This window comes from Agelaius phoeniceus, chromosome 2, assembly GCF_051311805.1.
Source record: "Agelaius phoeniceus isolate bAgePho1 chromosome 2, bAgePho1.hap1, whole genome shotgun sequence".
Taxonomy (NCBI): domain Eukaryota; kingdom Metazoa; phylum Chordata; class Aves; order Passeriformes; family Icteridae; genus Agelaius; species Agelaius phoeniceus.
In genome coordinates, this window is record NC_135266.1 from 9,961,491 (window position 1) to 9,986,436 (window position 24,946).

Sequence of the window (24,946 nt, forward strand, 5' to 3'; positions counted from 1 at the left end):
CCCGGCCACACCGGGGGCTGTGGCTCGATCGCGGGGCCGCCGGGGCACAGCCGGCGCTTCTCCCGCTGCCGGTGCGGCCGAGGCCCCCAGGGAAGCCGGGGAGGCCGCTCGGGGGCAGCGGGAATCGACGCGAGGCGCTGCGAGCGGCTCCGGGCGCCGCCTGCGGCCGCTGAAAGTTGCCCAAAGTCGGCCCCGGCGGGGCGGAGCGGGGCCGGCAGGGGCCGCGCCCCCGCCCCTTCCCCGCGGAGCGCGGCCCGGCCTCCCCCGGCAGGGGCGGGCATGGGGCGGAGCGCGCCGCGCCAGGCCGGGCCGGGCCGGGCGGCGCCGGAGGGCCGGGGGAGCGGCTGCACCTGATACACCGGGGCGGGAGCGCGGCGGAGGAGGGCGGGAGGGAGCGGCGCTGCCGCCGCCTGCGAACGCATCTCGCCACCGTTAGACAGCGCTGGTCTCGCCGCTTCTCCCTCCGCCCGCCCCTTCTGCGCGGAGCTGGGCTCTCGCTCCTGTTCCCCTCGGGGCCGGCGGCAGCGCGTCCTCCTCGTCTCCCCTGGGCCCCATGGCTTCGGCCGGCAGCGGCATGGAGGAGGTGCGCGTCTCGGTGCTGACCCCGCTGAAGCTGGTGGGGCTGGTTTGCATCTTTCTGGCGCTGTGCCTGGACCTGGGAGCTGTGCTGAGCCCCGCCTGGGTGACGGCGGACCACCAGTACTACCTGTCCCTCTGGGAGTCCTGCCGCAAGCCCGGCAACTTGGACAGCTGGCTCTGCGAGTCGACGCTGCACAGCGGTGAGATTCGGCTGCCCCCGCTGCCCCGCTCCCCTCCGCCGCCAGCCCTTGCTGCTTTCCCCCTTCTCGTCCGCCTCCGGTTCCCTTGGCCGCACCCCGGGCACTGAGAATTCCTTCCCCTCGCCGTGCCCTGGCTGACCCACCGGAATCCCTCAAGCTGCCTCTCCTTCACCCTGGACTCCTTCGGGAGTGTATCCCAGCCCTTCCTGGGGCCAGTCCCCCCGGACCGGAGCAGTGCCCGGGGCTGTGCCCCGCTGCCCCCGCCGGTTCCCTGCCTCGCCCCCTGCCGCCCCTGGTCACCGCCCGGCTCCCAGCGCAGGCAGGACTCCCCTGCCTGCACCTTTGTCCGCCCGCCCTCCGCACCCCTTCCCTTCCCGGGCTTCTTCACCCGTCCCCATCCTCCTCCTTCTCCCCGTCCTCCTCCAGCCTCCCCGAGCCGCATTTCGCCGGCGGTCGGGCTGGGGCGGAGGCGGCGGCGCTCCCAGCGAGCGGCGTGTGCGGGAGGGGCAGCGCCGAGCTTGGATCGTGCCCGGGGTGCGGGAGGTGTGAGGCTTCAGTGAGCGAAACGAGTCACATATGGTGGTGACTGGTTCCCTGTGTGCCGTGGTACTGTCACAAAAGATCCCGAGTTTGAACTAGTTTTGATTATTCTTTTCCGTGTGGTGGCTTCCCCATACAGTGAGAAACTGTTTGGGATCGAGTATCTTATACTGCCCCTCTGCCCCCATCTGAGAAGTCTCAGGTTCCGGAAAGTTGGGGCTTCCTAAACCAAAACCGGTTGCTACTTTGTCCAGAGCGGGGACGCCTGGGCTTGGACTCTCTCCATCACACCGGGTGTGCTTGTGTGTGTCTTTCTCTAGCACGTACTGATCTCCCCGTCGTCTTTCACGCTCCTTTGCCTTCGTGCCACACTCCCCGTTGTGATTTCTTGATGCTCATTCGTACTTCACCTTTTTAGGTCTTTGATCACAGATTGTTGTTTTTTTTAACGTCATTTCACTATTGCTTGGAGTACTTCAAAAACGGGTTGTGAATGATAACAACAAGCTGCCTGTTGAATATTTTTCAGTAAATTCTTTTCTAGTGTGATAATTGTTTTGGTTTTCATGGGTGGTTTTATTTACTTTATGCCTGATAGCAACTTCTGGAGCCCCAACAGAAACACTGACAAATGCAGCCAGCCTCCCTCTACATCGTTTTTATCCCTGTCCATACACACACTTGCATTGATAAATCATCTGTTTGGATTGCTATGCTTTTTGGGTAAATCGTTCAGGGACAAGATGTTTGTTTTGGGAGGGAAAGCCAAGGACTGACTATATTCTTGGTGTGTTTTGTTTTCCCTGTGTTCTCTGAAGTCCTTGTATAGGTTCTGGGAAATAACTGATCTCAGTCTGAGTTGGAATTACACAGGTTCCTTTGCTGCTTATTTTGTTTTTTTCTGTTGTGTGCAGTAATATTTGAGGGTTTAAATGTTGTTTGGGATTTTGTTTTAAGTAATATAAAATGAATTGTAAAGAAATGCATGTTTCAGTCAGTTACCAGGGTGTCTGCACAAAGTTTGGAGTGCTTTCTTTTCCTTCCCTGGTATAAATGGAAATTTATGTAGGAATGTCAGCTTCTATGTGTCTCCTTAGCAACGTGAATCCTTTGCCCCTTCTCCCTGTCTCCTGAAATAGTATCCCCTTGATTACAGAAAGACTTTTCAGATGGCTTGAATGAGAACCTGCTTCCAGTCCCCCCCAGCTCCACACGCTCTGCTGGGCTCCCCCCTCCATCCACCTCCCGTCACGCATGCGTGTGTGCACACACACACACACAGACACACACAAAAGTGGGACGGGGAGAGAAGCAGGACAGCTTATGGAACAGCATAAAAGGACACTAATCTCTCTTGTTCCTCTCTTGGTCACCTGTCTGTCTGTGGGGATGTGGAAGATGAATGGATGAGGATGGATAGGAATGAGATGTAGTTTTCATTGGATGCTGTGTGTTGAAAATCTGGTCTGTCCTCTGCTGGTGCCTTCTTCTATCGTGCACAAATTTCTGCCTATCCAGTTCTATTCAAGTTTCTTAAATGAGCTTTACCCATTTTCCTCAAATACTTTCCAGTCTAGTAGAGGGAAGTTTCACAAGCTACTGTGGAAGAAGTGAATGATGGTTTTACTTGAGGTGACTGGGATAAACCCTTCACTTTCCTTGTGCTCAGCACAGAGTACTGCATTCTGACCAGACCTGAAATATGAGAAACTGCACTGTGTTCCTCTTGCCTTTTGCTACTGTGGTACAATTGCCATTAAAGCCAATAGGAAGGCTCCCACTAAGTTCACCAAGTTGGATTGGGCTCATATTTAAGACCGTTTTGTGTGCTGGCATTAATATTTTAAGTGCACTTTCCACCTACATTGTGAATCCAGCAAGCAGGATTTTGCAGATAGTGGAGAGCTCCCACAGGGAAAGCTCTTTTAGCTTGATACCAGTGCAGGCAGCTTTGCAGCTAGCTGTGAGAAGCAGCAGCACACACAGGAAAAAAGGCATCTTCACCCATGGTTTTAAGAGATTTACTTCATCATCCCTTGAAGGAGAGCACCTCAAGTGGCACCATCAAGGGCATGCTCACACTAGAAGCTATTAAAGCATATTCGAGGTTTAATTAAAAACTTCTCTTGTAATTAGATGTAGGACCCCTGACTGCTGTCAGAAGGGCAACTTGGTAGTGGAGAGCTGAAGGAAATGCACAGAGCATGGTTGCAGTGGCTGTTGTAGCAGGGAATAATCTCATTTTTCCTGAAGCATTGCTAGTGCCTGGAGCATGTGTTCCCATTCGTTCTTTCACTGTTCCAATGGCTTTTTTGTAACTTGCAAGTGTTGTTTGCTCACATACTACTTTTAAACTTGTGGAAGTACTTCACAATAATAATGGTTCAAGTATGTAAAATAGTGAGTCAAATTAATTTTTTGACATCTGAAAGTTATAAAATATCTCATCTTAATTTGCTTTTTTTTTTTTTTTTTTTGGAGTCTTAGGATCTGAGTAAATCTCCCACTAGCAGCAACTTCAGGAGATGAATAACAAAGTTGCCAGTGTGGAAAGCTTCATTATAAAATCTTGAAATTCAGAAATGCAGTTGTAAAGCTCTGAAGTTTCACCACCTGTCTTGGCATATAGCTGTTTTCTGTGATCAAATCTTACCTTGGCTAATGCACAAGTTGTCTTTAGACCCACTCTATTTTAAACTTGTGTCTCTTTAAACAAATTTATTTTTTAGACCTTTTTCGAAATGCATTATATCTCGTTTGTGGTGGTTTATTTGCAGATTTATCAAGAGTTATATATGAATATTTATTCCTGTCACAGCATTAAAATTAAATGCATTCTGTACAAAACTGCCTGGTATATCTATACCATCACAGGTACTTTTTTTCTTCCTGCAGATTAATAACAGTAAATTTGAATTTTTGCAACAGACTGCAGCCACTATGGCTCTTTAAATCAAAGATACACAAATGTAATGTAGAAGAAGTAAAGGGCTCCATAGAATCTAACCTGCAGGTGAACATTGTCTATTTTGACTTAAATATGTGTATATGCTATTCATAGAAAACAATGGCTCCTTTGCAGCCTTTCAGTTTATTGTGAAAACAGCATATATAGAAATACATTTGAATGGTTTTGATTAACTGTATTCATTTTGGTGAATGTGGGGTATATGGCTTTGTTACTTTACAACCTGTGGATTTCTTTATGCAACATTCAGTTTTCTTCAAGAATATTATGCCCTTTTACAACTGCCCATGAATACCTGAAAAACAAAGCATCTCCAGGAAATACATGCAACAGAGTCTCTGAGTCTGTATTAAACTTTGTGATGAGCAAACAATGAAGGTAAGCTTAGCCTGTAGCATAGTGCAGTAAACAACTTGAGTCTAGTTTTATGCTTGTAATTTTGTTCTAATTTGTTCTTAAAATAAAAGCGGCACCAGAGGCTGTTCATTCGGTAGCACTTCAAGGGGCTTAACCTTAATTACACATTAGATGCAGATATCTGAATTGACATGCCAGAATACTCTTGGATGGTATCTCCTTGTTCAGAATCTAAGGAGCTGTTCCAAGGGGAAATTGCTAGCTCAAAAGCAGCTTCCTCATTAGAAAATCTGGATCATTGCTCAGATTTGATGTTGACATGTATTTGTAAAAAGCTCAGCAAGGCTGGTAGTTTGCTATGAAATAACAGAAGAATGAATGTGATTTTACTTACCTGTAAAAAGTGGCTCATACAATCTAAGGAGGAATTAATAAAATGTTCCTTCTGGTTTTGAATACTGTAGTCTTTCATTTTGTGTATTAGCTCTAATAATCATCCCCAGCACTGTATCTGAAGATGAATATAAAATCAAAAGCCATGCTACTTCACACTCAGTGTCTAAGGCTCTGAGCAGGCTGATCTAATTTTGAAGTTGAGTCTGACTTGAAGGTTGGCCCCGTTTTCCATGGGGAGCTGAACTAGGTGACTTCCAGATGCCCTTCCCACTTAAATTATCCTTGATTCTGTGATGACTGACACTCTGTTTATGCCTGATGCCTATCTGGCTTCTTCAAACTGTGCAGAATGCCTTGAATTGGCTTAACTACCCCTCACAGCAGCCCCTGATAGAATATTTTAAGGAATGTTCCCTCTCTTACAAATGGACCCAAGGCCATGGGAGCAGCAGATCCTGTTCAGTCTGGACCTTTTAGTATGGTGGAGGCTGCCATTGCAGCCATCCTTCTCCAAGCAGTAAAAGATGAGGTTAGAGCACATCTGTGATATTTGTGTGATCAGGGCAAGAGCACCTCACACCTTATCAGTGATAATACTCTTAAAAAATAAATAAAGACTTGTAGCTATAGTGGGTTATTGCTACTGCTGTTGTTCATTGCAATTTTAAAATTAGTAATGTATCCTGTTGCTTTAAGTTCTGTTTATTAAATATGATGTCCCTGGAGTTAGGGATAATGCAAGAAGTTTTAATATTTGATGAGATTTTTATATTTAGAATTGCATAGAGAGTGGCCTTGCCTCTGCTACTGATTTGTGGCCCAATATGACCACATAGGATTCAGAGTAACAGGAGGAGTGGTAAAGTCCAGCCAGCTGTATTGCTTTATGTATTTCACTTGTTCCACTTAAAGTCATCGTTCTCATGGGAAGTACACCTCAAACTCTTTAAAATGCTAATTGTTCTTCTCAAGGAACAATGGAATGTGTTTTGAAAGTTGCAGAAGATTGCCGTTTTTCTGGAAGAACATTGATAACTGTGGAAAATAGGTACTTCCACTTCCAATGCAAAGCATAGTATTTCAGATTGCTAAAAAGTAGTAGCTTTTATAGAAGAGGTCAGAAATACTGAGCTTACTGTGAAAAGCTTGTATAACACATCTCCCACACTTCTTTCCTAATGGCAGAGTTCTAAGAGTTCCAGGTTTTTGTGAAGTTCTCAAAGTTGTGGGTGTGTGCAGTTGTTTGAGGTTTTTTTATTATTTTCATTGAATGAATGAATATACAATAATTAAAATGACATAGTAACAAGCAAATCTCAGAAGAATGCTGTGTATCCAATAGAGGAAATGCCTGAGTACATGCTGTACTATTCTGTGAATGAATTATAGATTACATGATTTTCTGTAATGCTGTGCTTGTCTTGAAGTCCTCTGTTGGCAAAAGCAGCGTGCAATGTGTGTGGCTTATAAATGGTAAAATAAAGATCTATATAATGGCACCATTTATTTTTTTATTTGAAGTTTTGCTATGTTTAAAGGACTTGGTGATTTTAGAAATAAAGATGGACCACAGAGCAGACATACAACATTCCTCATCCCAACCCACATGTTGGGATATATATTTGTATATATTTCATATAAACAAGGAATGCAAGCTTGATTCTTCAGGAGAGGTGTGTGTCCATGGGCAGATGAGCAAGCACCTGCTGCATTTCAAGTTGCTCATGCATCTGCACCTCCCCTGGCATTTAGACCATTTTGTTGTCCTGCTGTCTCTTTCCCACAGCAGTAGAGTTGCTTACCATATTTTTACAGATATAACCCAATTCTTCCCAATGGCATCTTTGGGTGGAAGGTGAGGGACACTGCTTTCCATGGCGAGGTGGGCAGTCTGCATAGTGGCTGCTAGTTCTTCCCCCAGGCTATCAAGCACGTTCTTTCCATGCTGAGGAGGGTGGCTGGGAGGAGAGCACCTTCTGCCTGGAGCACCCTGCCAGTGGGCTGTTTGTTACCTTACCTGGAATAGTCACCCTCTTCCTCTCTCATCTCAGTTACTGTCACCCTGATTTTTTTAGGATTTTCTAAGCCTTCTGGATGTTTACATTCTTGTAATGAGCTTTTTCACACACTTTCTGGAAATAACTTACTGTTTTGCATTCTTTTATGGAGGAGGAGAAATCTGATGGACTGTTGGTTTGTCCAGTGTCATTGGAGAGGTGGCACTTTCACCCTCCAATCCACTGTCACTTTTGGAAATCTATAAATGTTGGAGTCAGAAAATAAACTTCCCCTTTTTTACCTTGAGAGCAGCAGTGTGTGCACGTTGTGTTGTTTCATGCCTTAGAGTGACAAGTTACCTTGCTCTTGAGAAGAGGAAAGCCACAGGAGGAGCCCAGGTAAGAGGATAGCAGCTCTGTAGGGAGCTGCTAAGGCCTTTTGCCCTCAAAGGTGAGAGAGCCCTGAGTCTGGGCCACCATCCAGTGATGGTCAGCATTCCTGTGCAGAAGGGGAAAGCTGCATCAACAGCAACAGAGCATTGGAAGGGACCAGTTAAATAAGAGGCTCTCTGGAGCAAGACTCAGATCTGGATTTCCTTGTACCTATTTGTTCATGGATCTCATAAATCTTTTTGTGCCTTGGGTCCAGCAGACAGAGGAGGGCAGTTGCAGCATACCCTAGCAATCAGGAAATCCCACTGGGAAAAGGGAGCAGAGGTGTGAGGTTAAGAGTCTGGAGCCAGAGCTGGGAAGCAAAGGCCTTGCAGCTTCTGAGAAACTCTCTAGGCCCTGGATATGGCAGCTAAGGAGTTCTCTGCCTTTCCTCCTTCACTCGTTGGCTGCCTTCATTATCCATTAGCATTCTGCACCTCTGTAAGACACAGGGTCTGCACTGTTTTTTGGATGTCTCTCTTCTTGTTCTCTTTTTCTTTGACTGATTCTAAGTGACTCTTCACTTGGCATCAGGAACACTAAAACATCCTACAAGCCTCTTGTACTGTAAATGCAAAATGACTGATGCCTTATGTAGAGCCTCTGAATTATCCTTAGGAGGCACTTAGGGATTTTTGCACCCAGCATTAAATGCTTAAATTTCTCTTTGGGTGTTGTCAATGTCCTGGTGAATTGGAGCTATGGGAAAGTCTTCCTGTTAGTCCCATGGGTGTTGTGCAGCACTTGGGTTACCCAGGGCTTTGTCCCACATGCTGCTGTGTGTGGATAAAGACAGACTTCTTAGGGAAAATGTCATGTCCTTCTTTTTAACATATCTGTGACTTAATGTAGCTGTTTCATTTGTTTAAATTTAGGACTTTTAAAAGAAAGCCTTGGTGTGAAGTGAGTTCTCTCGAGGAAATTGTGCTTTAAACCAGAGCTGGCTGGTTTCTGTAACTCTGGTAATGCTTTTCAAGTGTCTGAGTGACTTGAGTACCACATGCACAAGTAATTTTCCTACTTCAGAAAAATCTTACTTTCAATCCATAAAATAAAAAGAAAATACAAAAGCCAGAGTATGTCTGCAGCAGCCAGCACTAGTAAACATACTATACTAATCAATGAGCAGAAAATACTTATTGTCATTTTTATACAAGGCTCAACTGTGAAAAGCTGTGTCTAGAGCAGCTTATGGAGGCTTGGTATGGACCTTGGCAGGATGCACTTGTGCCTGCAGAGTGCAGAAGTGTTTTCCACTGTGGGATCCCAAAGGACTGCACGTGCAGGCTGGCTCTGCAGGAGTGTGGACCCAGGAACTCCCATGCACTGGACTTCCCAGCTTCAGCCAGCATCCCTTCACCCAGGGCAGAATTCTTCTGAGCAGCTCTTTGAAAATCATCATTCTGCCTCGGGTAGAGGCTCCAGAGGTGACCTCTGTGGAGTAATTTGATGTGAGAACTTAATGGCCCCTGCTGTTCCTCAGCTTTTCCACAGAATTCAGTGGATCTTCACCTTGCACAGAGGCCTCTGCTCATGATCCTGCTGAAGAAAGAAGAAATCTTATTGATCATGTAACCAAAGCACTTTTAGGAACTAGAGTTTGCCTTTATGTTTTTATATATGCACTACACGTCTCAAACTTTTGTTGGCTATTTGATATCTAAGTTTGAATATGAAGCAATTGGGAATATCTCTAGCTATCCTATTTATTTAAGTTGGATTTTATGGTACTCAGTGGGTTACATTTAATTTCTTATGTGTGGGTGCCTCAGGTTTCTCTGCTTCACACATTATTTCAAAATCATTATTCTTGATTTTAAATGCTATATTGCAATTTCTTAGAGTATTTATTGTCTGAGGGCAGGTACTTGATAAATAGAAGCATTGCAATGAATCAGAAAAACTTGAGTGTTATGTTTTTGTTTCTTACCAAGATTTTGTTTTGTTTAGAAGGTCAGACATTGCCTTCATCATGTAACAGCTGCATGCATTTTGGTACTTCAGCCTTTATGAGAAGACTTCTTGGAGAGCGTTGTATGGAAGAAAGGAATATTTGATTGTTTCTTAAGAAATTAATTCACTTCCCATGCCCTGTCTGGAATAGCCCTATACACAAATGCTTCACATATTCCACAGTATGTTTCTATGCCCACCACTTCTTCTACTTCTTTTGCTTGGTAGAATACCATGTTGAAAAAAATATTTAATTTTGGGGTACCTTACTGAAAACATGACATCTATCCTAGCCTTTTGCATTGATCTTTCTTGTATTAAAAAAGGACCTAGTTATTAAAATAGACATTTCAGGACTTTGATGTGATTTCTTCTTCTTTTATGGCTTTCCCTGATATTTTCCTAGTAGTGAAGTATTATTTTGTCCAAGGAATTGAGGAAATAGCACTGCTCTTAATTAAAAATCACAGCTCAAAGCCTTGGGTCATTTCTTTTGGGGAAAGAAGCGAGGAGAGTTAGAAATGCCAGTGTACAGTTGACACTGTGCCTCTGGGTCACTAAGAAACAGGCAGAATTTCCAAATAGCAAGGAGACCAAGCTGTCCTCCAGAAAGGCACAGACTGTTGTATAAGGAACTAACTGAAAAAAAACTGTATCATCATGGTTTGGTGGTTTGTTTTGTTTTTTTTTTTTAACTGAAGATGGTAATTTTAATAATTTTTTTTCACCAAATATGTATTGAAAATATGTCTCAAGTGCCTAGGTTCATATTGATATATATTTCCAAATACTGAAGCCCACATCCCCAAACTAATGGGCAGATTGTTATAGTCAAAAATATGCAAACACTGTAATCGCTGTCAGAACTGCAGTATGTCTTTCTCATGGTTATAGACATTGGAATGCTTCTTGGGGATTTTCAGACCTAAAAATAGGATACATTAAGTGAGCCTTTTCTTAAGAAATCTCTCGAGTTACCTAATAATTGTCAAAAATGTCTTAATTCTAGTTTGCATGGGATAGGTGGCACTACTGGTGTAGTTCATAATGTATTGCTAAAATGGTGGAACACTGAAAAAATCTCAAGTTTATCTAAACCAATAAAAGAAATCTTATTTGGGTATTAGGTCACAGTGCTTTAAAGTCTAAAAATTTATCAACATTTCTGTGAGTTTTATTAGTTTTTTTACTAGTTCCTAATACTTTTCTTAGATAATAGATGTGTAGTTTAAAAACCTGTAGTGGTGTACAGTGAAAAAGACTGATGTGTACTCTTCAAGTGTAACCAATTGTGTTTTCTATGCAGATGAGTAATAATTATCATCTGTAAGGCCCCATTTTACCTCTGTTTTTTCATATTTCTATCTCTGTGAGGAAAAGCAGTCTCACTGAACTGCTGAGGCTCCTGAACTTACAGTTCTTATTAGTTACTTCTTTGCAAGATTGGTGCATGCCTAGAAGAGGTACAGGCATATTTTGGATGCTCTAAAGTAGGTTTGTGATGTTTGTGTTCTGTGTACCAGTAGCACTGTGTAACAGAACAATCTCCTGATCCCATTCTGATGCTGTGTCCTGTAAATCACTCTTGGGTAGTCTGAGAACCACTACAGCTCTTTTTGTAGAAAAGCTCTGTTTGCTCTATGTGTTTATATTATAGATACTTGATTTACAGGGTGCTCTGCCTTCAGAGGTAGTGGTTCTTTGGATCTTTATTTTATTTTGTGCAAAGACCAATGGCCTGGATTTAAAAAAAAAAAAATAAAAGGTAAAAAATTGCTGTTAAGTAGAAGACCCATGCAGAATATTTTGCTTTCTTAGTCCACCATAAGCTTTATTTTGTCACCAGATCAAATGGCTTTCAGAATTGAAAGTTAACATTTTTCCAAGATGACACAGAGATTTAAACATGTAGTTACTATGGCAGCCACTATAGGAAAGTTTAGTCCTATGTTCTTCATGCACTAATGTCTGACCTTCACAATGTTCTTCAACCAAAGTCCCTGCAGCTCAAGGCAAAGGCTGGTAGCATTGTATGCTCCTGTGAAAGGTGCTAAAATAAACAGGCAATTCCAGGTGTGCCCAGAGCACAGCATTCAGTACCTGGCCCCCAGCTGGTAGTGGGGAGCAGTAAGAGCCTTGGTTCTGCCCTGCTGTCAGCATCTCTGAGTAGGTTGTCTTACTCAAGAAATTAATTTTGTTTATTCAAGGCAGTTCTTTTTTAGTTAGGAGTGTAGGTGTCTCCCAACACTCATTTGTCCTTTTGCCTCCCACATCAGTGCTATAGTAAGGTAATTTGTTTATTTTTTAACCTTTCTAAAATCTGGATATTTGTCCTGGAAGTTAAACTTTATTCTAACCCTGCACTTATGTCATCTTTGCCTAATTTATTATCAGTTTTTTGGTGTTTTTTCCAGTGTGGTTTTGGAAAGCAATAGGATGCTTAACCTGTTTTTCCATTTAGCTGCTACTCCAGTGTCGTACACATCCCTTTTCATTACAGTTTGGCACCTGATCAATGCCAAGATAACATTTAATATTTAATTATTTGTGGTGACTTTCAAAAAATTTTAGTTTCTGAGTTTTCCTGTCTGGCTCTTTGATTTATTTAATCAATTTTATGTGTCTTTTAACTTTGGTGTGATATGGATTTATGTGGCTGGTCTATCTGTGTAGTTTTCTAGTGTAAGGATTCCTTTCATATTGTTCCAAAGTGATCCATTCTCTTTATTTATTTCTGGGTTTTGTATCTGTAATGCACTTTGATATTGGAAAAATCCTTTCTAAATCATCAGTACACTAACCTCTTGGAGTTTCTGAAGGCTCATGTTAATATTAAAAACCACTTGCTGAAACATCTCTGTCCAGTCCTAAAATCATATTTCCATCCCAATAGTGATAGTGTAGCAGTGGGACACACAACAAACTGGCATTAGAGATTTAGAGATTGCATGCTGATGATAGAATGAAAGATTGTTCCCAGGGGTTAGTCCAGTAATAAAACAAGGAGTAAAATAGTTTCAAAGGTTGAGTACCTAGTAATTAAATTATTAGTAAAGGACATGTCTGGATTTCTGAAAAGAATGAAAATAAACGTGTGTACTTGCACAAACCCCCCTTTAAAATCACTTTATTTTCAAGCAATGCTTTTATAGCTCTTCAGCCCACTTTCTTCTTCTAATCTCCTTCATCTTTTTTCATGTAATATGTGAGGGCTTTTTGGTGATAATAGGTGCCAGCATTCCATTCCCAAACTCCACAGCTGCACTGTCTGTATCTTCAGCAGATTAGATTCCTCTTGAAACTGGATTCCTTGTTTATTTAAAACAGTGCTTTTTACTCATTCCCAAAAGACAATATTCGTTGTTGTTGTTTTAGTAACCTTAAGATATCTAAATTTAATTTGCAAATAATTATCTCATTTTCTGTTTACTTGGACATTTTATTCTGAGTATCATGTGACTGGTAGCATTTTCAAAGTAGTGAGATGCAAATGATCCATAGGTCCTTTTCCCATGAACTGAATTTATATCATCTTCTTGAACTAGTAAATAGTAGTGATTAGCAGTAAATAGTGATCTGATTCTTTTTCCTGATGCCTGCTACTGGAGAGAGGAAAGGTCTTAGATATTCTTTTGGGAAAAGAGACAGCCCAAAGCCTGTGCCTTTCTAAAGTCCCACAGAAGCTCTTAAGTTAGATTTTGGATGTTGTAGACATGAATCATGGCCATCAGCTTACAAATGGATTCTGATTTATGTGATTTAAGACTGCAAATATGTTGTTTATAACTGCATCCATTATATATCAGAATAACTAGAAAATAGTCTGGACAAGTGCAGAGGTTGCTTTTGGGGAAAGAAAAACTGACTCCTGAGGATAACTGGCATTTTAAAATGGGCTTGATATTTGACTGGGTCTGCAGCTAATGATTGTTACTGCCTTTAGAAATTCTTGACTTCCAGCTATCTTTTAGTGTTGAAAAAATGTATATATATTTTTTTAACCTTTGAGCATCTCCTCAGTTTTGTTACTCATACTGTGTGGCCTTGGTATTTCCCAAGGGACAGGTGTGTATGATGAGGCTCCGTGCATTCCCCTTGCTGTGTCATCCTGATCAGCTCATGCAGAGCTTGGAGTTTCACTCTCTTTTGTGAGAAAGTTACAGCAGACTGAGGGGCAGCTAACCCAACACCAGCTGATTCTGAGCCAGCCTCAATTTCTCATTCTAAATTGGATAAAAACCAGGGGACCAAATTACTCAGTTTTACTTGAGACAAAATCCCGGCGAAGCCAACTAAGGCTTGAGTAAGCGTGGGAGGTTGTGGCACTTTGCTTCTGAGTTACATCTGTTTTATGAAGGTGATTCACTAATTAGGGGAAAAAGAAATTCAAGACACAGCTCTTTATTTACTCAAGCCTCGATGCAGCCTCTGTGTTCCTCATATTCTCTTGTTTCTGTCAGGCCTGCGGGCTTGTTTTACTGAAATTGTATAATTATTTTTTCCCCCTCTTTGTTTTTTCTTCCCCTTAGACTGGCAGATAGCTACTCTGGCTCTGCTGCTGGGTGGGGCTGCCATTATTCTCATAGCTTTCCTGGTTGGGCTGATCTCCATCTGCGTGGGATCTCGGAGGCGGTTCTACAGACCAGTTGCAGTCATGCTCTTTGCTGCAGGTAAGCCCTGGCATCGTTAAAAAGATTTCCTGAGAGCAGCTGGACTTTCATGGAGGGAGATATGCCTCATTCTGCATACTAATCCAGAGGTGTTTGGTTACTTCTTTCTTAACTCCAGTGAGGTTTCTCAGGCTGTAAGTGCTGCACAGCATTAATCATTTTTGCAGTTGCACTATTATTAGTTCATAAACAATTATTTATTTGCATTATATTTATTGTTTTATGAAGTACATGCAGCAGGAGAAGCTACAGAGGATAAATCTCAAAATACCATTTTTAATCTGTGACTTTGTGCTGCTTGATGCCCCCATTTTTATTCTTCATGCAAAGCCATTTTTATTTTAATGTTCTTTCTTTTGCAATTTTAAAACAGGGAAATTAATACCCAAAGGTGAACCCTGGAAGCTCTACATGTGAAAATAAATAGGATTATCTTTCAAGGTGTTTATATATGCTCCTGTGCCATAAGGAATTAATTTTGTTGTGTCATCTCACTTGGTTATTAATTTAACAAGCTGTCACAGTGCAGTCCCTGTTTGGTTTTAAAAACACAAAAATGGAACAGTTTATATAAACTATCACAAAATCTTAAGGGAGACCTAAGACTCTGATTTGTCTGTAAGACTGGTCCAGTGAGGTACAATTACAATATCAAATCATCTCCTTTTATATATATTCTGGTGCTTTGGGGCTTTGTCAGCATGGATGTTTCAAATTCTCCCGAGATTCACCAACCATGGTTTGCCTTCATCCTGTCACTCACATCTGCATTGGAGCCAGCAGCTTAAGCCCCTTCTGATAGCCCGAAATGAAGAGGATGACAGAACCTTTGGGATGTATTAAAAAAAGCCACTTAGGAGGATATGAGAGGATGAGAGCGTGGAATTGGAGGGAGTTTGGGATGAAGCAGAACTCCGGGAAGGCTCCTGCTGCCCCCTGCTGATGACATTGCCTTGATGGAACCAAGCCCTTGAAGATGCACTTTTATGTGCTCAAGACACATTCCTAGATTGCATTTAGTTTGCTTTTAGGAAATTAAAGCAACCTAGGATCAGATTCCCTGAGTGAAAATCGTCTGGTTTTGTTCTATGTGTTGCATTGCTTGCTTGGTTAAATGAATAAAGGTACTGGTGCCATTCTTTTAAAATTTAGTGTTGATTCTGAGTTTTATAAGGTATGCTGGGCAGGTAACTTTGAAGGAAATGGGGTTATAATTTTTGTAGTTTGGCTTTTGGTTTCTTGTTTGGCTTTTGGCTTCATTTCTCATAACATCGTGTAGTAACTTGATAATTATTCAGCCATACATGCCTGTCTTGCTGTGTTGCTCATTTAGTAAAGTTTGTACTAAAAAGAGAAATGGCTTTCCACAAGAAAAGATTTCCTCAAATCCTACTGTTTCTCTTCATGTGCTCTCCTCTGCATAAAATTGCTTCTAGTCTTCACTACAAAAGGTTGATGGTGAAGGGTTTTAATGCTTACTTGAATCTAAGAGGAAATTAAATTGGTTCTTTAGCTTATGATGGTGTTTACATCTTCCCTTTGCCTCTCTGTGTGTGCATGTGCATTTTGAACAGCCATAACCTGAAGCATATGAGAGGAGAGATGATGAGCCCAAGACAACCTGCCCCAGTTTTCTTTATTATCTAGCAAATCTGAGGAGAATCCTTTCAGGATTTGACACTTACATTGTTAGAAGACATTTCCTGCAGATTTTATCTTTGATGTCAGCAATTGTAGAGATGAATATGGATGATGTGTCTTGAAAGAATTATGGAAAGAATCCCCCACTGAAGAGGGGAAGGTTAAGATTGTAGCAGTTTGTGCCTTATGCAGCTTTCCATGGATTCAAGCCTTCATCTGTGGGTTTCACAAATCTTTCAGGATAAACACAACCCTGACCTGTGAATGTGCTGGCAAGACTAAATATTCTGTGAAACTCTGGTTGGGAGTCTATCAGCTGCCTCTGGAAAAAGGGCACTGTATGAATTTCCCAGAGACGTTTAATGATGTGTGGGTGTTGGGTAGAAAAGGTCTCTGTGTGGAAGAAAGGACAAAATGGAAAAGTTATTTCCAGGTGCTTTATAAGAGTCTAAACAGTTGGCTCCAGGCTGTTTTTTTCCTTCAAGTTTTGATTTTTTTTCCCCTCAGCTTCAGTTTTCAGTCAGCAACTCTGTAGATGAGGGAGAAGATTGGCTGACTAGGACTGGAAGAGATGAGAAAGAAAGGGACCAAAAAAACCAAAATTCAACCTAGATGCTGAAAATATGCCAGCAAGTAATGAAAAGATGTGAATGTGTCCTCCTAGAGCTGACAGTATGTATTTTAATGTTGAGAGGTAGAGGGACACCTCAGGAAAAATGTGGAGCAGACGGAGAGGCAGTTGCAGGAAATTTTGCAAGAAGCCACCTTGGCTTGTGTGCCTCTGTGCTCTAGGGGAGTCTCCAGCTCATGGACCTGCTGGGGTGTCTTAGAGCTCATGAATCAAACTGGCCCTCAAAGTGCAAGCTCACAAACTTGTCAGTGCAGGAGTTTCATGATACACTTACTGTTTAACTAAGTGCTAACCAAGTCTAATTTAGGGGCAGAAATAGGAAGTGTGCTTGCTGAAAGTCCATAAAAGAAACAAAAGAAAAATTAAAGATGCTTGCCTTTTGGTGCTGTTTCAACAGTTGTGACAGTGTCTGGAAGACTATCCTGGGGACATTGGAGAGCTTTTAATACATTTCACAAGATGCTTTTACATGCAAGATAGGGAAAACAGTGGCTAAGTGAAAATATTACAGGTAAGAGAGTAATATAAAATGGTGGCAGATAATAATTGAAGAATACTTAAGGAGGTATCTTTTAATTCTGATAGAGAGAGCACAGTTGGATTGCATCCTTAGTTCTGTGCTATCACCTATTTTCATAATGATGTAGAAGACAGAATGAAAGTTTACTTGTCAAATTTTACAGTGGAAGTAGAAAACATTTCGGAAACATTGAAAACCAGAATTTGATTTCGTGAAGTTGATGGAATGGTCTGAAAAAGTAGGACTGATTTCAGTAGAATGTAGTTCAGTTTGCTACAGGGCAGCAAAGAGTCATAATATCAAAGAAATACTGTTGGGGAAAATACTCTTTAGGTTATGTGCTCCAATCTCCTTTTTGAGGCAGCATGGTCACTAACACTGACAGTTTTGTCTGGTCCAGTTTTGAAGAAATTCAAGCATGAAGATGTCACAGTCTTTCCAAGCATGTTGTCCTGGGCCCTTACTGCCCTCCTTATGGTACTTTTTTCCTTGTTGATGTCCATCCTGACTCTGAGATTAGTGTCCACTCTCATTACTGCCATCTTGCTTGGCACTGCAAAGAGGAATATTTAGGAATATTTTTTTCCTATCATTGTTGCAGCTACTTTTTCAGGTAATCTGTGAAACACCCAGCACTTATTAATGAAGTGCTTTATTGATCTGAAATGAGCAGGAGGTAGAGAACAGAAGTGCAGAACTTACTAAGCCAGCACCAGCATTTTCATAATTACAGATAAATTAGAAAGCCTCATCATAAGTGGGGTTTTTTTTTGACGTCAAAATTTATAGTCAAACATTTGGACAAAGAAAAAAAAAAGATGACTGAAATTATATTTTCCTACTTTTAAAGCATTTCTTATGATTTCTGCATGTTTAATATGATGAGTATGTATAATTGCTTACATTTCATGTGAATGGAATAAAATCAGTATTCCTGTTCCCATATTGCAGACATCATAGTGCTTCATAAAAATGTGTCTACATTTGAAGAGAACAATCAAGTTTGAGATGATTAGTCTTCTCTGAACACCATTTGAGTAGCAGATTTTTAAAGATTTCCTTTGCAGCCTGTTTTTTCTGCAGGAAAAGACTTGTGCTTCTGAAGAAAGATAGTACAGTAAAGCACTTCCCTTAGCAGGTCAGCATAGCATGGAGTTCCTGTAAATTCATTAGAAACAGACCAGGAGTTGCAAGCATTGCTTTCAACATCTTTTGGGGTCATGCTGGTCATTTCTCATAACTTTGCTGACTGCTGTCTCTACTTGCACAGCTCCCTTCCTGCTCTACAGGGAAAAACAATGACAGAAGGCAAAATCAGTGCAAAGTGATGACAGTGCTATGGAGGGTGGCTGCTCCCACCAGCCACTTGCTGCCAGCACTTGCTCTGGGTTCTACAATAGCAAATCTGGATCAATAGTAGGGAAAGCTGGAACCCTCACTATGGAAATGTCAAAAAACCCTCTTGTGTGTGTTGCTGCTTTAGCAACATGTTCCTCTTCCAAGGGAATCACTTTTTTTTTGGTTGTGTTTTGACAAGTCCAATCTGTAGATTGAAATTAAGCATACTTCATATGTTACACTGTGGAAGGTGGAGACTTCCTTGGTTTGCACTTGACACAGACACACATGGAGCAGTTTCTGCACTGACTCAGCAGAGATGCTGCATCCCCAGTGCAGGAAGGCACTAAAGAAAAACTCATCTATTTCCATACATTTTCAGAAATCCTTTCTGACCTTGAATGGTCCTAAAGATGTGTCTGAAAGCTGAGCATATGTTGAGGTGCTTTTGGATGCAAAGATGCTCTCATTATACAGAACTGGAATGCATAATCTTTTCGTAAGAGTAGGTGCTTTTCCCAGTGTACCCTGCCAGAGTTTCTCAAATGTTGCACAGTATTTTGTGAGCTGACAGACAAAAAATTATAATCAAATGGAATAATATTATGTAACACTTCAATAAGTGTATAATTAAATAAAAGTCATGTGGATTTTGATATCCACATCAGAAAATCCACTGTGCAAACATTATTCAGATTGTCAGTCTCAAGTAAGGGTCCAAAGACTACTCTGTAGGCTAAGGTGGATAAGCTGAAATTTCCAGTGACTGCCTTACAGAGTTTTATCACTGAGGTTCTGATGAACATGGGCTATGATCTCCCCATAGCAGCCCTGTCCTCAGGACAGGTGAGCATTTGTCTCCAGGGCTAATGAAAGGGGCCAGTTTGGCAAGGAAGGCTGTGTGTGTGAGTGAAATGGCCAATGTCTGTCTGTGGATCTCAGTGCTATAGGAAGTATTGATTTTGAAGCTTTTAATGTTTTGGATTTGACCTATTTTATTATCTTCTTTCATCAAACAGTATTTCTGACCCACCCCCTAAATTCATAATAGTTTGCTGGCTTGAAGTTTAGTGACTGATCAAATTTTATAGTTTCCTTGGTATTCTGTGCAAGAATGTCATTAATTCTTCTTGCAGAACACAGTAATGAATATGAAATATGTGATTCACTGAGTCTCTACTGAGCACAAGTATATATCACCTATGACAATGAATTATTTCTAGGCTAAGTAAATTATTTGATTCTCAGCAACATTTCTTAATATGTATTCTCGCTTCTCGTTTTGACTTATTTATAATGGCAATAGAACAAGTTTTGCTGTTAGGGAAGGAGTAATGACTGCAAACTAAAATACAAAGGAGAAACAGAAAAGAATTTGGGAAATACTACTCTCACTGTTTATTTTGTGGACATTTGAAGGATCATCATTATATCACAGCCATAATATTTGTTGATCAGCAAGGGAGTATGGAAGAGCTGCTCTATTGTCTGTGACTGAAATGAAGGTGATTTAAAAAGGGCAGCACTTACAAGCTAAAACTTTCCAAAAGCATTTTAAATGTGAATTTCAGTTATTTGATATTTTCTTTGTTTTAGGGAAGCAAAATAAGGCTTCTTCTGACATTTGTATTTTTTTTCTCTTTCAGTTGTTCTCCAGGTCTGCAGCTTAGTCCTTTACCCAATCAAGTTCATCGAAACGGTCAGCTTGAAAATATACCATGAATTCAACTGGGGCTATGGCCTGGCATGGGGTGCAACTATATTTTCATTTGGGGGTGCCATTCTTTATTGCCTGAACCCTAAGAACTATGAAGACTATTACTAGAATCATTTAATGAAAAGAAAAATTAAAAAAAAAAAGGATTTCCCCATCTTTTCTAGCTCACAGTTTTTTTAGAACACTTGTGGAGCACCAAACAGTCTGCTCTGTTGATAAAATAGCCTTTGCCTTTTGGGTGTGAACACTGTAACCAGCTTTTACAACCATTTAGAAGAACTGCAAACACTAGGATTGCTGATCTTTCATAGGCAGATGCTGCAAGCTGCTGATACATAAACTTCATTTTTCCTGACAACAAGCAAAAGGATCTACGTGACAGCGATCATTGTGAGAAAACTAGTTGGAATGAGAATGCAATGCCTGCATCTGCTATTGCCTTCAGGGGAGCAGCTGGTATGGGCTCCATTTAGAAGTTTCCCTGTATCATAGAGGATTCAGTTGTCTGATAAGCAGGCAATGGCATCGTGTACAATAGGCTGAGTTGGCCCCTTGTTACTTGCTCAAAAGCACTCTTAAGGAATTAGTTGCAAGGGACTGTGTTGAGGGCAGTGAATGTAACTGGTTAATGACTTGTCTAATATCTGCATTCAACAGTCTGCTGGTAGAATAATTAAAAAAAAAAGAAAAACCCAAACAAGCCACCAACCCACACAGGATTTCATGAATTAGTAATTGACATCACCGTGCCAGCTGTAGCAGATTGTTGAAGGACGTCCAAACCCAGAGACATGTGCTTCTGACTGTGTAGTTGGAAGTTGTCTCAGCTCTCAGTGTTTTGCTGGAGGGGTGAAGATAAAGGGGAATAGAAAAAGACCTGTTCTGTCCCTGGGACATCTAAAATGTGTGAATGAATTGCAGTTGTCCCGAGTAACCATTTAACTTGCAAACATTGTCATGAAAAGAATGCATATGGAACAAGTTCAGTTATATTTTTGAAAGGTATTTGTTAGTATAAATGAATATATATAATGCAAATATATATGCAGAGGGAGAGAAATGATTCATCCTAAAATTGTAATATGAGCTGTGATGCAGTGGTTAAAATACTAACTTTGTACACATTCTTGAAAGTCTTGGATTGGTACCCTCAATTTTTATTGGTGTTACAAAATAAACACACAACGGTTTGTCTTCTGTATATGCCCTTGTACAGACTCTGTGTTATGGGAAATGCTTAAAAGTTCACATCAAGTTAAGGTAGAACTCGACAAAAATAACTTCTTGCTATTCCATGTGTAATATAATACTTGCTAAAAATTCTTTTCTAAGGGTGTTGCAAATTTAAAAACTGCCATTTTTTAAAAATCTGGTTAGGTTGTGAGTGTCCCTGATCATCAAGAATACAGCTAAGACACCATCATGTCCATATTAAAACATTAGCACTTCAGGAGGTAATCTCTTGTTTTTAAAAACTGAGTTTCTAGTGGACTCTTTGGTGGTTATGTACATCTGATTACTCCTGACTTAGTATGTTTCCCACTTAAAACATCCAGAGACTGTACTCATGAAATGAAACCCAAGATAAAATAGGGAGAACCTTCACATGAATTTAATCCGCATCACTTTTATTTTTGTTTACAATTTGCTTATTTGGATATTTTCAATTAATTATAAGCATATTTTTATACAATTGTAATCTTTAGAAATAACTATTTTTTTTATTGGAGAAATTTAAAATATATTCTGTGTGGACCTCTACACAAGCAGATATGCTGGGGTTGCACATCCACCTCTACACAAACGGTTTTGCTGGTTCCACGGAAAAGGCTCCTGAATTACTGGGTGTTCAGATGGCATCTCTTGTGTTTCTGCTGGGCCACCATCTCCAGGGTGCTAAGGGTCTGCAATGACCACAGGGCTGCCTTTAGGAAGTCACTGTGCAAGTATTGCTGGCTTGTGGAGATGGTTTATAAAACTCTGGCATGCTCTGGAGTTCAGTCTTTACTCCCGTGGCAGAATATTCCAAATCAGCAGTGGTGATTAATTAGATTAGATGGAGCAAAATGACAGCTTGACATGGAAGGGACTGCATGGCAATGCCTGGAGAACAAAAAGGATGAGAGGAAAACTTGGCTCCAGTTATTTCACAGGCACCAAGAGAGCATTTGTAACTCTGCTTTATTTCCTGAGACTGACTTAAGGCAGATATTCACTATATAGTTCACTCAGTATTTTTCTGAACAGCTGTGTGGTTCTGCTTTTATTTAGCAGCATGGAGAACATTGTAGTTTGGCATGGGAATTAGATTAGTGCAGAGAAGCCCACTGTGAGAAGATGTCTGTACCTTTCTAAGGAGATGGTGTTTTGGGGCCAGCATTTGTGCTGACAAGAAGGTACAATGCTGGACCCACGTAGCCACTAATTTATCAAATTGTTTTTCTTTATGTAGAGTTTGAGTGAAAGCAGCTGCCAGGCCTAAGGCAGATGCAAATGAATGGTGTGTGCTCTGCAAGTCACTGGCTGTTAATGTGAAAGGCGTTCAGGCACAACAATTTACAAACGTGAATGCCTAAAGACAAGGTTCTTGATTCACAGTTGAGTCAGAGATCTGATTTTCAGTCCCAACATCTGCTTTTCCTCTTGAAGAGGATGCAGTCTATTAGGACCCACCTCAGACTCCTCAGGACCTTTGTGTTTGGGCATTCAGTATGTGGATTTAGGTACCTACCTTTAGCTTAGGTTGCTACTGCAGTGTCTTTTTTTTTCCTCTTTACCATTGCAAATTAAGCATTCTGTTTCTCAGAACAGAACTAAAGGTAAATGCAACTTTGTGCTGATTCTTGGGGGTTTTTTTAGCCACAAAAAAGATGCAAGTCTGTGTCCTGAGTGTACGTACGACAAATTAATAATTTTGTATGTTGTGCTTGTGTCATGTCACCATTGTTTCAGTTGTTTGACTTTATCTCACTGGCAGAATGATTCTCTCCCACAACAAATCCATTTTTTTTCTTCCAAATATATATGAATAAATATATATATATAGCAAACTTGCAAGCAGGGCTAGTTATTTGTATTTTTTAAGCTTAAAGTATACCGTCCGGTGCTGACAAATACCCAGCACCTCTTCTGGATTTCTTGCACAACTTCGTTTAGCTTTTGTAAATTTTAAAAACAAATATAGAGAGACCTATGTGTTTGAAATATAAATGATATATATGGATTAGCATGTAACTGTATATTATTAAACATGCAATGAACTGACTGGTAAGTGAAGTCTAATCTTATGGCTAGCAATGTAATTTATTCAGACTGTATTTTTGTACAGCGCAGTGCACACTAACCTATTGCCTCTGTGTCCTCTATAATGCCTAAAACTGTGCCTAGAAATTTCATTTATGTCTTTCAAAGAAAAGAAAAAAGATTATTAAATGCTTCATGTTGTTGATAGTATTGGTTTTTCTGATGTTGTTCTTTATTTATTTTTGAGAAGTGTATGGTATGTTTATTAAATGAATCCATCAAAATATGGTTCGTTTTAAATGGTCACTGTTAGCAGGGAAAGACTGATTTTTTTTTTTAATCTAAACTTTTAAGTTTGCAGTTTTAATACCATTTCTGCATTTCACGATTTTTGTAGCTTACATAAAGTTTTATGTGAAAAAGTAACTGAAATAAAAAAACAAATTGTTACACTAAGATAATGTGCCTGTTTTACTCTGAATAGAAGATGTATGCAGCTCAGGTGGTGTGGTTTACTGAGGAGGAACAGGCTCCTTAGGCTAATGAATATTCCTGGTATTCAGTTAATTACATGCTAAAGGAGTCTTACCAAAATACACAGAGGGAGAGAGGGAGAGATGGAGGGGTGTCATTGGCAGGTTCCTGTATCTCACCTGGCCATAAAGCAGTAGCACAGGATGAGTTTCTGGGTGTCACAGAGTCCACACTGCCTTTATGAAGATGCAAGCATTATAACATCAGAAAACCAAATGCTTTAAATGTAAATAACAAGGCTGTGTTGAAATGGGAATCTGTACCGAGCACCTTGCTCCACTGGGGGGATTTATTCATTACACACAGGTTTTGTTCTTGAATTTCCAATAACTAATACTTTTGTCTATTTTGATTCTGAAAGCTCTGTTACTTTTCACTGTGAAAAAACACAGATGCACCACAGATGCAAGGCGGTGTTGCAAAAAAGGGAGAGCATGTTTAAAGCACTAGGGACATGATGCTGTGTTTTTTCTACTATTGGGTGTTGTATCTACTTCATCACTGGATATCCCCCAAGTGGGGGGCAGCACCCTGAGGCTGTCAGCAGAAACCAAGGGGAGAATGGGAGGCAAAAGCCTTGCTTGGCTTCAGCAGATGAATGCTGAGTGAATACAGGCACGAGAATGGGTGACAGAGTGGAAATCAACTCATGGGAGAAAAGAACTTGGAGCAGGGAACAAGCATGGTGGGGGTGAACAAGGATGGGAGGTGTCTGAAGCTTTGCTTTCCTTTGAAATGTGTTGAGAGAGGATGCTCATAGGGAACTATGAATCCACTGGGATTGAGGGATCAAGTCAGGGATAATGAAAGGCATATTTCATGAAATCTGCATTAAAATTCTGGTAGTTGTGCCTTTAGGGGGTACATTACCCAAGGGTTTGACCTTGTTTTAATGCCCAAATTTTAGGTAATTTGTGTTTCTACATGTTGGCACAAGGTCTTGCAGCCTCCTCCCTCTCTCCAATGAGAGGGGAGGTAATAATGCAGCACTTCTCTGTCAAAGCTGCTGAGTAGTGGTGTAACTTAAAACACCTGGAGTGGGAGTATTGGGACAGGCAGCTGAAGTGTTTTGGGTACCTGATTGTGGCTACTTTGTGGTACCATGTATGTTATGTCACACTAAAGGGTCTGTAAAAGAGGGCAGCAGGGAGAGAAGTTGTCTTTTTACCCTGTGCACTCTGGGATCCGATCATCTGCTGAAAGGGGACTGCCCTTCCCTGCTGTCAGCTA

At 41.1% G+C, this 24,946-nt stretch overlaps 1 protein-coding gene across 1 annotated transcript; it reads left to right on the forward strand.

Moving 5' to 3' along the window:
* Positions 1–553: 553 nt before the first annotated feature.
* Positions 554–23,643, forward strand: TMEM47 (transmembrane protein 47). Its single transcript, XM_054628254.2, has 3 exons — positions 554–779; positions 13,952–14,092; positions 19,869–23,643. Exons 1-3 carry the CDS (start codon positions 554–556, stop codon positions 20,045–20,047), a joined length of 546 nt encoding a protein of 181 aa, XP_054484229.1. The 3' UTR covers positions 20,048–23,643.
* Positions 23,644–24,946: the final 1,303 nt, after the last annotated feature.